This window comes from Podarcis pityusensis (assembly GCF_964106645.2).
Source record: "Podarcis pityusensis genome assembly, chromosome: 8".
In the NCBI taxonomy this organism is placed as follows: Eukaryota; Metazoa; Chordata; class Lepidosauria; order Squamata; family Lacertidae; genus Podarcis; species Podarcis pityusensis.
In genome coordinates, this window is record NC_138033.1 from 46,308,353 (window position 1) to 46,321,353 (window position 13,001).

The window sequence follows — 13,001 nt, forward strand, 5'->3', positions numbered from 1 at the left end:
CATGGAGAGAGGGGAAGCTGAGGGGAAAGGGGCGGGGCTGAGAGAAGGAATGGGGGCGTGGCCTGGCCGTTGACCTGCCGGCTTTACTGTACTTTTGTTTTCTGGTTTTCCCGCAAGGTCGAGCTCCGGGGAGCTATGGAGGCATGCCAGCTGCCTATGGAGGTAAGGAGCAGGGGAAGAAAAGAGGCTGCTACTAACGATCGCACCAGCTTTGCAAGGGGATTGGAGGGGGGCGCAGGTCCTAACTCAACACGCGTTGGTGCGCGCAGACATGTCTACAAACACGTGTCGGCGCGTAATTGTTTTCCTCCTGCCTGGTACTCGGCTTCACACACGCCCTCTCATTTGTCATATGGAATACTTGCCTCTTTAATAGCTTCTCCTTTGCCCGGCGGTTTTATTTATTAGTAATCTGGGAGGCTGCCTTACGCCGAGTCAGAGAACTGCTGTCCACGTAGCTCAGTATTGTCTGCACAGACTGGCAGTAGTTCCCTAGGAGCAGAGGCGGATCTTTCCCAGCCCTCTCTGATGATGCCTGGACTTTAATCTGGCATCTTCTGCATGTTGTTCTTGTTGCTCTTCAGGTACCTAGCCCGCAGCTTATCTGTTGTAAACCGTTGTTCAGAAGCTTTAAAAGATACCACAAGATTGTTTGATTTTTAATTAACGTAGAAAAGCTGCTCCAAGGAAGTGGTTTCAGGATGGTCAAAAGTACCAGCCACTCAGTGCTGTGCAGGGTGCTGCAAAACGAAAGAATTTGTTTTCCCCCTGAATTTTCCACTTGAACAGTATTCAAATAATGTGGTTCTGTGTGCGTGAGAAGCAGCCTCAGTAAGGAACCAAAATTCCCCCAAAGTAAGATTTGAACCATCCTGAGTCATACATCCCTGCCACTTGGAGACTATTACCTCTGGGATACTCTAGTATTCTGCCTGGGCCACAAACTGCAGTACAGTACTCTCAACTATGATGCTCCTTTTCATGTCTATCACAGGAGATCTATGGCCTAGGGTGTCGCCCCATGGTTATTTTGGGGTGCAAATTCCACTTCATTTGTAGTGGCAAGAAAATAATTTACTTGGCATGGAGACATCATATATTAATAACACAATGTGTGCAAGCAAAGCTTTGGACCAGGTTTGATGCTCCAGTATTTCCTACAGATAGATTATGGTTGTGGAAGTGCATGATAGGGAATACACCCCACCCCCCAGTCCTTTATTTATAGGTGTGGCTGCAAGAAAGACTGACTGTTTTAACACACACCCCTTCTCAAATTCAGTGTACTGTACATACATTTAGTAGACTGGATTTGCCACCGATAGTAAAAAGCAGAAGACCTTATCACCTATGCAAATTAGACGTGCTCCAGCAATTGGTATTCACAGTGAAAAACTAGTACCTAAACTTATTAAATGCCTATTAAATCAGTGTGGTTGGAAAGGGGAGGCGAATGATTGCCAGAGTCAGTTTTGTAGGGATCCTTGGTTTTAAGGAAATAAATTGTAGTGAACTGAGCTTAGATCAGGGAAAAGGTTGTCGGATCAGTAGAGAAGGACAGCAAACCTAACTTAGGACAAGTTCATGCATTTGAGGAAGTCACTTATTTCTTACCCGCACTCCCTCCTGCATGTGAACTCATTTGGAAAAACCTGGACAAGAAGATACAGATTTTATGTAGATATAGCTCTCAATATCAAGGAGCCATTTCTGGGATAAATTCCAGAGGGGTAGTAATGCTATTCTGCTAGAAGCACAACAAGGTGTCTTTCTGTGCCAGTTCTGGAACAAGATTAAAAGAGGTCTACATCAGCAATCTCAAGGATACCTGGTGTCGAATACTCACCACCTATTTGAGTACCAGGTACCTTGCCCAAGAAGGAGGTCTGTATTAGGGACTGGCTTATAGTTACTGTAGCCCTCAGGACCCAAGGATGAATTTTGCAGTAATATCCTCACAGCCACTTATTTCAAGGCGACTGAGGCTGCCCTTTCTTGTAAAAAGCAATTAACCACTAGATGTTATTAGCCATAATGGGCAAGGAATGAGCCAACCAGCAGCTGCTGTATGTCTCACAGCAGCATGTCCACAGCCTGAGGTCTTAGTAACTAAAACTCATCCAATAAAACATGACCAGCTTCCGTAGATTCTACTACAGAATTAGCTGTACTCAAGTAGAAATGAATGTGAGAAATTTATGAGAAATTCTTTCCTTTAAATGTTTAGCAAACATGTCACGGCATGCGTTCAAGGGTTCCTTCCGTATTGTCAAATGTTCCTGGAACTGTTATGAGAATTATAAGGTCTAAGATATAAAATAAATGTTCATAAATGTACCAGGCAAACACATACATAAATATATAAACCACATGTCTGAAACAGTACAGGAAAACAGTCCTAAACCATTTTGACTCTTTCAGTGACCTCAAATATTCCTCTGCAGTTTGGATGGAAATGGGAAAAGCCTCCCCATTGTCTCTGTGCTCACAAATCCTGCTTTAAGGGCACATTTGTGTATGAATAGGGTGAGTCTGTGACCTGGACTCAGGAATTAAGTATTTTCAGTATCATCACAAAATAATGGCCAGGCTGTCCAGGTAAACCCATTAAGAGGTTTCCTGCCAGACAGGATTCTGCTGTAGACCGCCCCTTCTGTGATAGGCTGCCCCTTCTGTCATGTATGTATGATGTATTGAGGGGGGTGGTCTTGAGCTACAGGACTTGCACACCATTGTTCTGGGTTCCTCCTCCCTCCTGCATTGAGGGGTGAGCACCCTGTTGCAACTGTTAATAAAAATCATGCTTACTAGCTGCTTTGCTTCTCAATATTCTCTGGTTGGCCTCTGTTATTTTCTCCTACTGATAGAGAACCTACATAAGGACTCTATACGGGCTCTTGGGTACCCCATAAGGGAAAAGGAGCAGTTTTTCTTATAGCAAAACACAATGATGATGTTTGAAGGGCTGGCCTGTATGGTTTCCTTTAAAAACTGACTTCAGTGGGAGTTTACTTTTCCAGTGTGGTAAAAAATTTGAATGGTGGAAGTCGCTCTAAAGAGGATAGAAAGAGATGATGAAGAAAATAGCTCAAATAATAGGTAAAGACCCCAAATGGTGTCTTTTATCAATTTTTGATGAGTTGAATATGTACTTAAAATGGGAACTGCTTATATTTTTTCTGTTTGTAATTTCTCATTTGGCCATATCCCAGGGCTGGAAGGAATCCTCACGTTTTTCATTAAATATTTGGTTTAGTAAAGTAATATTTACCCTTATTTCTGGAAAATTAGCTCATAAATTAAGGGTATTTCAGGATGCAACTAAACCTATTGATTTCACCTCCATTTGGTGGCCAATTGGTATTTATATGACAAGTAAGTTAGGGGAAGGCAAGTCCAGATGAAATATGGTTTTATTTGGTATCCATAACTTACATTTTGTATTATCTTTGCATCAGGCCAGTTTTTGTTTTAACATCTAATATATTGTGTAGTCTTTTGAGAATGTACATTATTTTATGTTATTACGGCTATGAACCCAGGGGTTCTTATGTACAGTTTTTCTTTTTACTCTTTTTGTTATTTTATTTTACTTTATTTTACATTTTTTACTGGACTATTATTTTAACTTCATAATAAAGTTTTGTTTTTTGTTTTTTAAATGCTGTGTAGAGGGCAATTACAATTGTTTAAAAAACATAATCTCTGTGGACAAAAGCATACCAACAACACAGTTTCAAGGTGGAACAGGTTTTTAAAACACAGATTATAGCTTGGGTAGTTTTTCAGTTTGTTGTTGTTTCCACCTAGGAATCCTTTTGGGTTCAAACAAGCTTTGTGTAAGCAAATCTTGTGGTTGGAGGGAGAAGAGGGGCATGAACGTGAGACAAAAAGACAGACTGATAAAAACACAGAATAGTTTGGCAGCTTTAACATCTCTGTTTATCAGAGAAACCACCATGTCTCAGAAATTGATTTTTCAATTTCCACCTCATTAAAGAGATTTTACTCCCTGGTCTGAAAATTATTAATCTTTTCTAAAAAGAAAAGGAGGGCAACCACAGCAACATCCAGAGAAGGGCAAAATATATGTTGGCTTCTCACTGGTACTTAAAAGAGAATTTATAGACTCAAAAAGCCCAATGCATCCAGTCAAAATGCCTTCTTCAGGGATGGCAATTACACGTTTTCCTGTTTCAATTTTGTACGATCAACTCCAAGTCAATCATTGACTGCTTTAATAGCCTTATAATATGCGACCTTGACAAGGGTCAGTAATGCCTGGGTTTTTATAGACGAGTTGAATTGAAAAAGCAGACATTGCCACTTGCAGAATACTTCCTTCACGCAAGCAGGCAAAAAAGTCTGCTCTTTCATGATGAATACCTGCCCTCCCTCCCTTCTTCTTTGGCGATCACTTGTAGCCCTTAACAGTGTGTCTGTAAGTGACTGTGGAGGCCAATTCTGGATCCACATGTCCTTCCACAGTGGGGAAATAGGTTTACAGACGGGAGTTGATCACGGTGAGGATTTGCTAAACGTGCCTTCCTCTTAGCTCGTTTCTCCCTTTTGCATCTTCAAAGTCAATGTCGGCTTTGTTAAAGGCTATTCTCGAATTTTGAGCACTCGCAGGCCAGTGTTTCCCAATTATCAGTGCTTATACTTCATTTTTTAAGATTTACCTTGAGAGTGTCTTTAAACCTCTTTTGTTGTCCACTGGCATTCCGCTTTCCATTCTTAAGTTGGGAATAGTGTAGTTGCTTTGGAAGACGATAATCAGGCATCCGAACAACATGACCAGTCCAACAAAGTTGATGTTGAAGAATCATTGCTTTGACACTGGTGATCTTTGCTTCTTCCACTGACATTCGTTCACCTGTCTTCCCAAGTGATACATAAAAATTTCACTTTACCTACTAGCTTTACCTCCCTTCCAACCTCTTCCTCAACTCAGTTTACCTCAGACTTCCCATATTCCATAAGCTAATGAAATGATGTAATGCTTCCTTTTCTGTGGTAAAAACACTGCTCATTTATCTCGCATATTGGAAGAAGGAGCAAGCTTGTTTTCTCCTACTCTGGAGGGTAGGACTCAAACTGAAGTTACAAGAAAGGAGATTCTGACTAAACACCAGGAAGAACTTTCTGACAGTATGAGCTGTTTGACAATGGAACGGCCTCCCCCAGGAGGTTGTGGTCTCTCCTTCCTTGGAGGTTGGATGGCCATCTGTGATGGATGTTTTAGCTGAGATTCCTACACTGCAGAGGGTTGAACTAGATGACCCTTGGGATCCCTTCCAACTCTACAATTCTATGATTCTATCAGCCAAATAGCACAGATATTTTCTTCCCACATATTGTAGAAATGTTTTTGTTCCGCCCAGTAATTTGCCAGATCTTGCTCCATTAATTTCACAATTACATCCCCATTTCTTCTCTCTAATCAGATATAATTATGTTGCACAGAAAGGATGTGAGCTGGATGGCCAGATATTTTTAATTAAGGTACTGGGGAGGCCAAAGGCTGCAAACCCATCTTAACCGTTTCAGTAGCTGAATTAGTATCCTCTCGTGTCCACAAAAACACATGGGAATCTTGATTAAAATTGGCCTTTCTTACTCCTTGCAATTTAAATTGCCTTTTTAAAATTGGCGTGCCCTTTTGTTGAAAAACAAGCTTTCACTCATTGTCAAGGCTTTTCTCTTTCTTCCTTGCAGATTATCACTTATATCCTGAGCTTCCTGCCCATCGCAGATAGGAAAGAAGCCTCTCTAGTGAATCAAACATGGTATTTCGCAGCCCAGGACACCTTACGCCAGGTAACAGCTTCTTGCTTTGGTGTCTTACCCATACTTCCTCTGTTCTTACAGGGCTGCCCTGTGGGAGAGTCATAGCCCCATTTCAAACATAATACTAAGCCACAGGTCACCTCCAGACTGTCTGCAATTTGCGGGAAGGATTCAAGCACAATACCGGAAATTTAGGTTTGCGTCATTAAAGTGGATTCAAGTATTCTGTCACTGTACTGTAACTGATCCACTTTTAAAAAACAATGGCAGTAGACTTTTGTAGTTAGGAAGTGATGGGGAATTGCACGGAAAAGAGTAGGCTAAACAAATAATACACGCCAGGGAGGATGCTGTTGTGCTCAGGTTCTGCTTTCAGACTTCCCAGAGGAATCTGATTGGCCTCTGTAAGAACAGGATGCTGGACCAGATGGACCACAGGCCTAATCCAGCAGGGCTCTTCTTATGTTCTTAGGGCATTGGGACCTTCTATATGCAAAGCAGGTGCTCTGCCACTAAGCCATGGTCCTTCCTCAAAGACAGGCTCATCCATCCACAAGTCCCCTCAAGAGCAATATACACAACACAGGCTACACTGGAGCTGCTACAACAAAAGAACACAAACAAAAATAGATTGAGAGAGATTTGTCATACTTTTTTTCCTCTGACCCTTACTCTAAGGAGCTCAGGGCAGTGAATGTTGGTTTTTTTAAACCTCACAATAGTCCTGCAAAGTTGATTAGGCCAAGAAAGAGCAGGTGTGTCTTGCCCTGGCCATCCCAGGGTACTTCTTTTGCTAACTGAAAAAAAATTGAAGCCATGTCTCTTCGTCCATATCTAAAAGCTCACCATGTAGTCCCTCTCAAATTCCAGGAAAGCATATTTTATAACATCCCGGCTACCTCTGCCTCGCTCCGGACAATCCAGAATCTGTCCCGAAGGCACGTGTGCAACGTCAGGATGACCAGCTTGGACGGCTCCACCACTTCCCGGGACATCATCAAGTTCGTTGCCAGCTTCCTGGGGCCTCACCTGCGCAGCTTGTGCCTGCACGGGAGCAGCCTTACGGAGGCCAACTTCAGTGAGCTCCTTCTTGCTTGCCCCTGCCTCACAGCCTTGGATCTGAGCGGCTGCAACAGCCTTTTCATGTCCGGGACCCTGCTCTCCAAAGAGGAGACCTTCCTGCAAGCCCAAGAAACATTGATCAACCTGCAGGAGCTGAACCTGTCCGGTGTGCGATATTTGTCTGACCTCACCTTCAACCGCTTGACCAGCTGCTGTCCATCCCTGGCCAAGCTCTCCCTTGCCCGCTGCCACATTACCTTCGAGGTGGACACTTACTATGGCTCTAGTAACTACAACTCCTCGGCTTTGCTGTCTTTCCGCAACCTCCTGCACTTCGTCCGGGAGCGAGCCAGCACCATGAAGGCCTTGAACTTGAGTGGCACCAGTATCTCGAGCCAAGCTATGAAGTCCCTGGTGCAGGTAGAGAACCTTTGCCTGCAGGAGATGGTGCTGCAGGCCTGCCGGGATCTAACCAATGAGGCTGTGAGCATCCTGTGTCAGCACCAGCCCCACCTGACCATGCTGGACCTGAGTGGCTGCTCTGAGCTGTCTGACCGGGCTGTCCTTGTCATCACCTCCCGGCTCCTGTCCCTTCAGCACCTGTGTCTGGGAAAGCTGCCACGTGTCACCGATGCCGGCTTCCAGGGCATTTCACACCTGAAGCAGCTCCAAAGCCTGGATGTTTCTGAATGCAGCCTCATGAGGTGCAGTGAGCTGGTGAGAGCATTTGGGACTGTGAAGGGACAGCCCAAACTGGTCTCGCTGAACGTTGCCTTCTGCTCTTTACTACGGGTAAGTTCTAAGGCGTTGGTTTGTTATTTTGCAGCCTTTTACCAGATGTTGCTCAATTCTCTACGATTCTCAGTGGTTTCACAATCAATTCCTCTTCCGGGGAACTCTGGGATGGGAATGAGGGGTCTCCTAACAACTCTCAGTACCTTTAACAAACTACAGTTCCCAGGATTCTTTGGGGGAAGCCATGACTGTTTAAAGTGATATGATACTGCTTTAAGAGTATAGTGCAGATGGAGCCTCTGTGAGGGGTAAACTAGTTCCCAGAATTCCTGGCTGGAAGTGGGGATGTGCTTTGAACATGTGGTGTGCATGCAGCCTTCAACTAAACATTCCCCCCCCCCCCCTCTTCCGCAGGACAACTTGGTCCTTTCACTGGCTGAAAGCCTAAAGAGCCTTCGGATTTTGGATCTCTCTTCCTGCGTGTCCATCACTAACAGAAGCATCCAAGCAATCGCTTCACACCTCTTGCTCTTGAGAGTCCTGCGTTTGGCTTGGTGCAAGGAGCTGACGGATTGGGGCCTGCTGGGGGTTGAGGAGCCCAGAGAGGAGCGTGAACGTGCCAGAGAGGTTTGAGTAGACATTTTTCTGGTTCGGTGACCTGGGAGTGGGGGAAAGGAGATATATTGTGACAGTATCTTTGATACTCCGATTATTGTTGATGTTGTTTCCCTCCCCTTTTCCCCCAAAGAGGCCCATAATAAGAAGCTGTTTCCTCTTAATCCAGTGCTTAATTTGTTCTTTTAGCTGGGAGAAGGGCAGGAAAACTGGTCAGATCTGCTTCTTGCTGCCTCTCTAGAGGCCAGGAGCCCAACTTGTAACTCTCTTGCCTTTACTGGACTAATAAAGAGATAGCTAAGGTTGGACCTACTGGCAGAGGCAACCTTCTGTCCTGGAATAGGGGAGCACATTGTCTGTGGTGAACAGAGCTTCAGAGAAGAGACTGGTAGCTTGTCCAGAAGTTGCTCCTTTCCAAGGTGAAACCTTTGCCACAGTCCGGATGCTGCCGTCTACATACCTTGCCCCGTGCTGAGCTGCACAGCTTGCAGTGACTAGAAGCAACCCTGCAGTTTTATCTTCCTGTCATCACGGCAGGAGCCTTCCAAAGGAAAAGGTACCTGCTTTCTCAGAACCAGCGTGGAAAACTTTGCCCAGTTCAGATGTGGAAAGTGCTGGTGGCTGTTTATCAGTTTTCTAAGTTGTAGTACTCAGCTGTTCCTAGTATTGACACTATTTTGGTTTAATCCCAAGAACAGCTATTCTGGCCTGCTGGCTAGTTAGGCGGCCTCTGGGTACTCAGTGTCTGGTTTTGCAGAGGTGACAAGTGACACTCACTCTCCCAAGATTAATCAAAAGTCTGTGATCTATTATTCATTTTGAATATTTTTTATGGTCCCACGGCAACTGAAGCAGAGTGTTCTTTCTGGCAGGGAGGGCAGATAGAGATTGCTGCTGCTGCCACTTCTCTGGCCAATGGGTGGGGCCAGACTGATCTTCCAGATGGCCAGGATCCTGTTTCTGCAGAGCAGGGGATATAACCTCCCAGTGGCCAGGTAGTTCTTCCCTTGTGCTTTGCTGTCTCGGGGGCAATTCAAGGCAAAGAGAAGGAAGCATTTCACAGAATGCAAAATATAAAGTGTTCAGTGAAACTATTTACATGATGCCCACATGATAGATTGCATTGGGGTGGGGTGAGTTTATCTGTCAAGGATTCAGTGGAGGCTGGTTCATCAGGGCAAATGGGGCACTGCCCCCCCAAACTCAATCTGCTCTCAGCCTTCAGTTCAGTTTTGTCAGCCACCTCCTCCTTAGTCGCATTGTTGCCGTTGTAGAGCTCTGCAGGCAAAACTAGAATTACTTGGCTCTGCCTCCACCTATAGTTTGTTTATTTTTATTTAAGGCATTTCTATACCACTTATTATTCATTAGCATTTCTAAGTGGTGTTGGCCTTTCTGCCTTCCTCCCAACCAGCCACACTACAAGGGCTATTAACTAGGACAGTAGAAATGGATTCCCCCAGGTTTGAAAGTAGTTTGCCTTTTATTCTTAGACAAACAGAAAATGACCTTCAGATTCATATCAAGCTTGTGAGCCTCCTTGGTGAATTATCGTAAGCAGAACGTTGGGATTAGTTGGCTCTTTGGTTCCTGTTGTTTCGTGGCCCCCTGCTGCTTATTGTGAAGTACAGCACACAAGAAACTACAGGCTGCATGAGCCTTGGGAGGCTGTTTAAACAGAGGGGCCAGGAGCTACTTTCACACCACAGCCTTAGTCTTCACTGTGTAACATCTGTTTCATCTTAGTTTACTCAAATCCACAGCATTGGTCCTCACCTGTGTCTCCCAGATAGGAAACAGAGAGTCTCAAGATGGTCCCAGCTTCCTTTTAATCCCTCATTCTGTTGCCTTGACAGAAGGATGCTGGCCCAAAGTTCAGCAGGAACTTTGGCAACATGGGATTTTTCCAACCACCTCCACAGGATTTGGAGCAGGACACCCAGATTCTTATTGACATCAGCAAGCAGGATGCTCAGCAGAAGCACAAAGCCTCCTTGAATGCCCTGACTCGTCTTCAGGAACTTGACCTGACAGCCTGCACAAAACTCACAGATGCAAGCATAGCTAAGGTTTGGACACTGCAGCTTGCAAATACAGACAGCTATGGGGAGACCATCGCTTAGTGGGAGAGTAGGTGCTTTGCTAGATGGGACACATGATCCGGCCATAGACAAATTCCTATGAAACAGAGTGTTCTTGCAAAAGAAACCATCTACAGCCTTGGCTTCAGGGTAGCAGGAGTACCACCATAAGAACGTCAAAAGCCGCCTTACTCAAGAGTCAGACCATTTGTCCCTCTCGGTCAGTGTGGGGTGGGGAACTTGTGGTTGTTCAGATGTTCTTGGGCTACGAACTCCCATCAGCTCCAGCCAGCACACCATTTGGAGGGCCACAGGTTCCCATCCCTGGTCCACACTGACTGGCAGCAGCTCTCCAAGATTTCAGGCATGAGTCTTTCCCATCTTGAGAGTCTTTCTTTTCTGACATAAGATTGTCAATGATTGCATCTGGGACCTTTGGAATGCAAATCAGATGCCCTAGTAATACTGAGCTGTGTGCCCTGCCCTTTCAGTGGCACCTGTTCAAATTAAACATCTATGGAGCACCAACAGTACAGGCCATGGGAGGGATATAATGCTTCCAGGCAGACTGACATTAGACAGGCAAGAGCAGAATGTGTGGGTAGTGAGACGTCAGTGAGTAGAGGGACCGGCCACACAACCATGGAGAGAATGAGAGGCTTTAGAGAAGAGGGTTTTGAAAAGTGGGTCACGGAGGAAGAGGAAGTGGTTTGATACACAGATGGAGAGAAAATTGTCAAGGCATAAAAAAAGTGGGAGGATTAAACGGGTTGGCAACAGGTCACGTTCTGCAGAAAATCCAAAAAGGAATGCAAGGAACGTCACAGGATATGTAATCAGTTTGGTTGGAGGGAGAGCTTTAAAGTCCAAGCTCCTACTTCCTTCTCTTATATGAGACCTGACCAAGGTACCCAAAACTCCCTGCCCATTAAAAACTAGCATGTCAGGGAGAACGGTTCCAAGCAGTTGTCATCTTTCTGATGTGGTTGTTTTCTACACACAGAGAGGCTTTGACCTGGGAGAGCATTTGTACACATGTGGTCCCATCCGCAACTGCATTTTGAAGCGGTACACTCCAAGAAGCCTGCAACTTGCTATCTTTCTGAGCATCTTGTTTAGCCCCCAGAATGGCTCTGAAAGAAGTTCTCTTCCTCAGTTGCTACACGCTGCAGTCTACATGTTCACTTTCTTGGTGTGGAGCTCCACCCTGAATGGTTTTGGGCATGGCCAATGGCAGAGCAAAAGCTTTTACAGCCATTGGGCAAGGATGCTCTTTTGGGCACCCTTCATCACAGTGCCCAGACAGGGCCACCCAACGTCCTGTCCTTGTTCTGTTATTCCTCCTCAGGTCATTGGCTTTCCCGAGCTGCAGCGCCTGTCCCTCAGCCTTGTGACCAACATCACAGACACCAGCCTCACAGCCATCGCTCAAAACTGCCGGAGCTTGGAGCACCTCACGCTAAGTCACTGCACAAACCTTACCGACAAAGGTTTCATGGAAGCAGCTGGCTCCCTGCACCGACTTCAGCATCTCATCCTTTCTGGTTGCAACCAGCTGACTCCCAGGTGAGTAGTTCTGCAGAGTGCAAAGATCACTGGCAGGTGGAGAGAGAGGTAAAGGCAAGCCAGAGGCAGGCCTTTGAAAGCTCCTTCAAGGCCTGGCTGGTTGGCTAGGAGGAACCAAAAGAGAGGCAGAGACAAATCAACAACTGGTGAATTCTCCTTTGCAGGACGTTGAAGGCCATTGGGCAGGAGTGCCAGCAACTGAAGAGCTTGGACGTCTCCATGTGCAGCAAGATCAGCATGACAGACGTTGAGCATTTCCAGTCGCAACTCCCGCTGCAGAGTCAGACTAGCATCCAGTCACGGTTTGTGGGTGGAGCAGACCTTTCCATCACTCTCTGATGCAAGCTTTGTAGGTTGAGTTCCCAGAGATAAATGGCGGTCAAGCTGGCTCTCCCTCCCCACGCTGCCTCAATGGCAATAGGGGACTTGTCTTGGGAAACAGCTCCTGTCTTGGTAGTCCCACTGGCCTACTGTTAAATGCAGCTGCACCACTGCCACTGAGTGGGTCCATAAAATGGACCGATTCTTCCTATAGAGGGGGCATCCTCACACAAGCCTGCCTCAATGGAGGAGCTGGCTGTTGCGCAAGCCTCCCATCACCCCCATTCCGCAAGCAGAATGGGGAAGTGCACCTTGGGCTTTGGGAGGGATTGCCTGGAGCACAGCAGATCCCACGCTAGCAGGAACAGTAACCAGCAGCCATAAGGCAAGACGGTAATGGCTGCTGATGTAATCTTTGGCACAGCCAGTGCCAAGCACTTAATTTGCACCCTTGCTTTCAGCAGCTGCAACATCCCTGTCAGTGAAAGGGATTTTTTAAAAAATCAGCTGGAAAATTGCATCTAGGGAGACTTCTTTCCAGGTCCCCCTGGTACACAGCTGCTAGTTTTAGAGCTACACATGGAGACAGTGGGAGGTCACTCCCACAAAAGCAGTCCATGGCATATTCAGGCACCAAAACTTTTCCTCTTGTGCATTCCTGCAAACAATATAAAGGTGAGAAAGCCACTGCCCTGCCAGCCTCCCACTCATCTTTTCAAAAATGCACTATGCTTATGCACCAGGGTTTTCCATAAACATCACCAAAGCCACTGCACTAATAAAGGACTTTAGTATCTGTTTTACATACTTTGGATTTTAAATGAATGGAGA

The 13,001-nt window shown here is 45.7% G+C and overlaps 1 protein-coding gene across 3 annotated transcripts; it reads left to right on the forward strand.

Moving 5' to 3' along the window:
* The first annotated feature begins 47 nt into the window (after window positions 1-47).
* LOC308483828 (uncharacterized protein) lies at window positions 48-12,973 on the forward strand. 3 transcript variants are annotated; one of them, XM_081018064.1, is made up of 7 exons: window positions 48-162; window positions 5,719-5,820; window positions 6,661-7,644; window positions 8,002-8,214; window positions 10,059-10,271; window positions 11,632-11,849; window positions 12,014-12,973. In XM_081018064.1, the coding sequence occupies exons 1-7, from the start codon at window positions 136-138 to the stop codon at window positions 12,186-12,188; spliced, it is 1,932 nt and encodes a 643-aa protein (XP_080874190.1). In that variant the 5' UTR covers window positions 48-135; the 3' UTR covers window positions 12,189-12,973. The 3 variants fall into 3 exon arrangements, with proteins under 3 accessions (XP_080874190.1, XP_080874191.1, XP_080874192.1); XM_081018065.1 differs by having other exon boundaries at window positions 10,062-10,271; XM_081018066.1 differs by having other exon boundaries at window positions 10,125-10,271.
* Window positions 12,974-13,001: the final 28 nt, after the last annotated feature.

Excerpts from the sequence above, each read along its gene's own strand:
- LOC308483828 (XM_081018064.1), top strand. The coding sequence starts at position 136 with ATGGAGGCATGCCAGCTGCCTATGGAG. Across the intron at positions 163-5,718 it reads CATGCCAGCTGCCTATGGAG|ATTATCACTTATATCCTGAG; the intron begins GTAAGGAGCAGG and ends TCTTCCTTGCAG. Across the intron at positions 10,272-11,631 it reads CAGATGCAAGCATAGCTAAG|GTCATTGGCTTTCCCGAGCT; the intron begins GTTTGGACACTG and ends ATTCCTCCTCAG.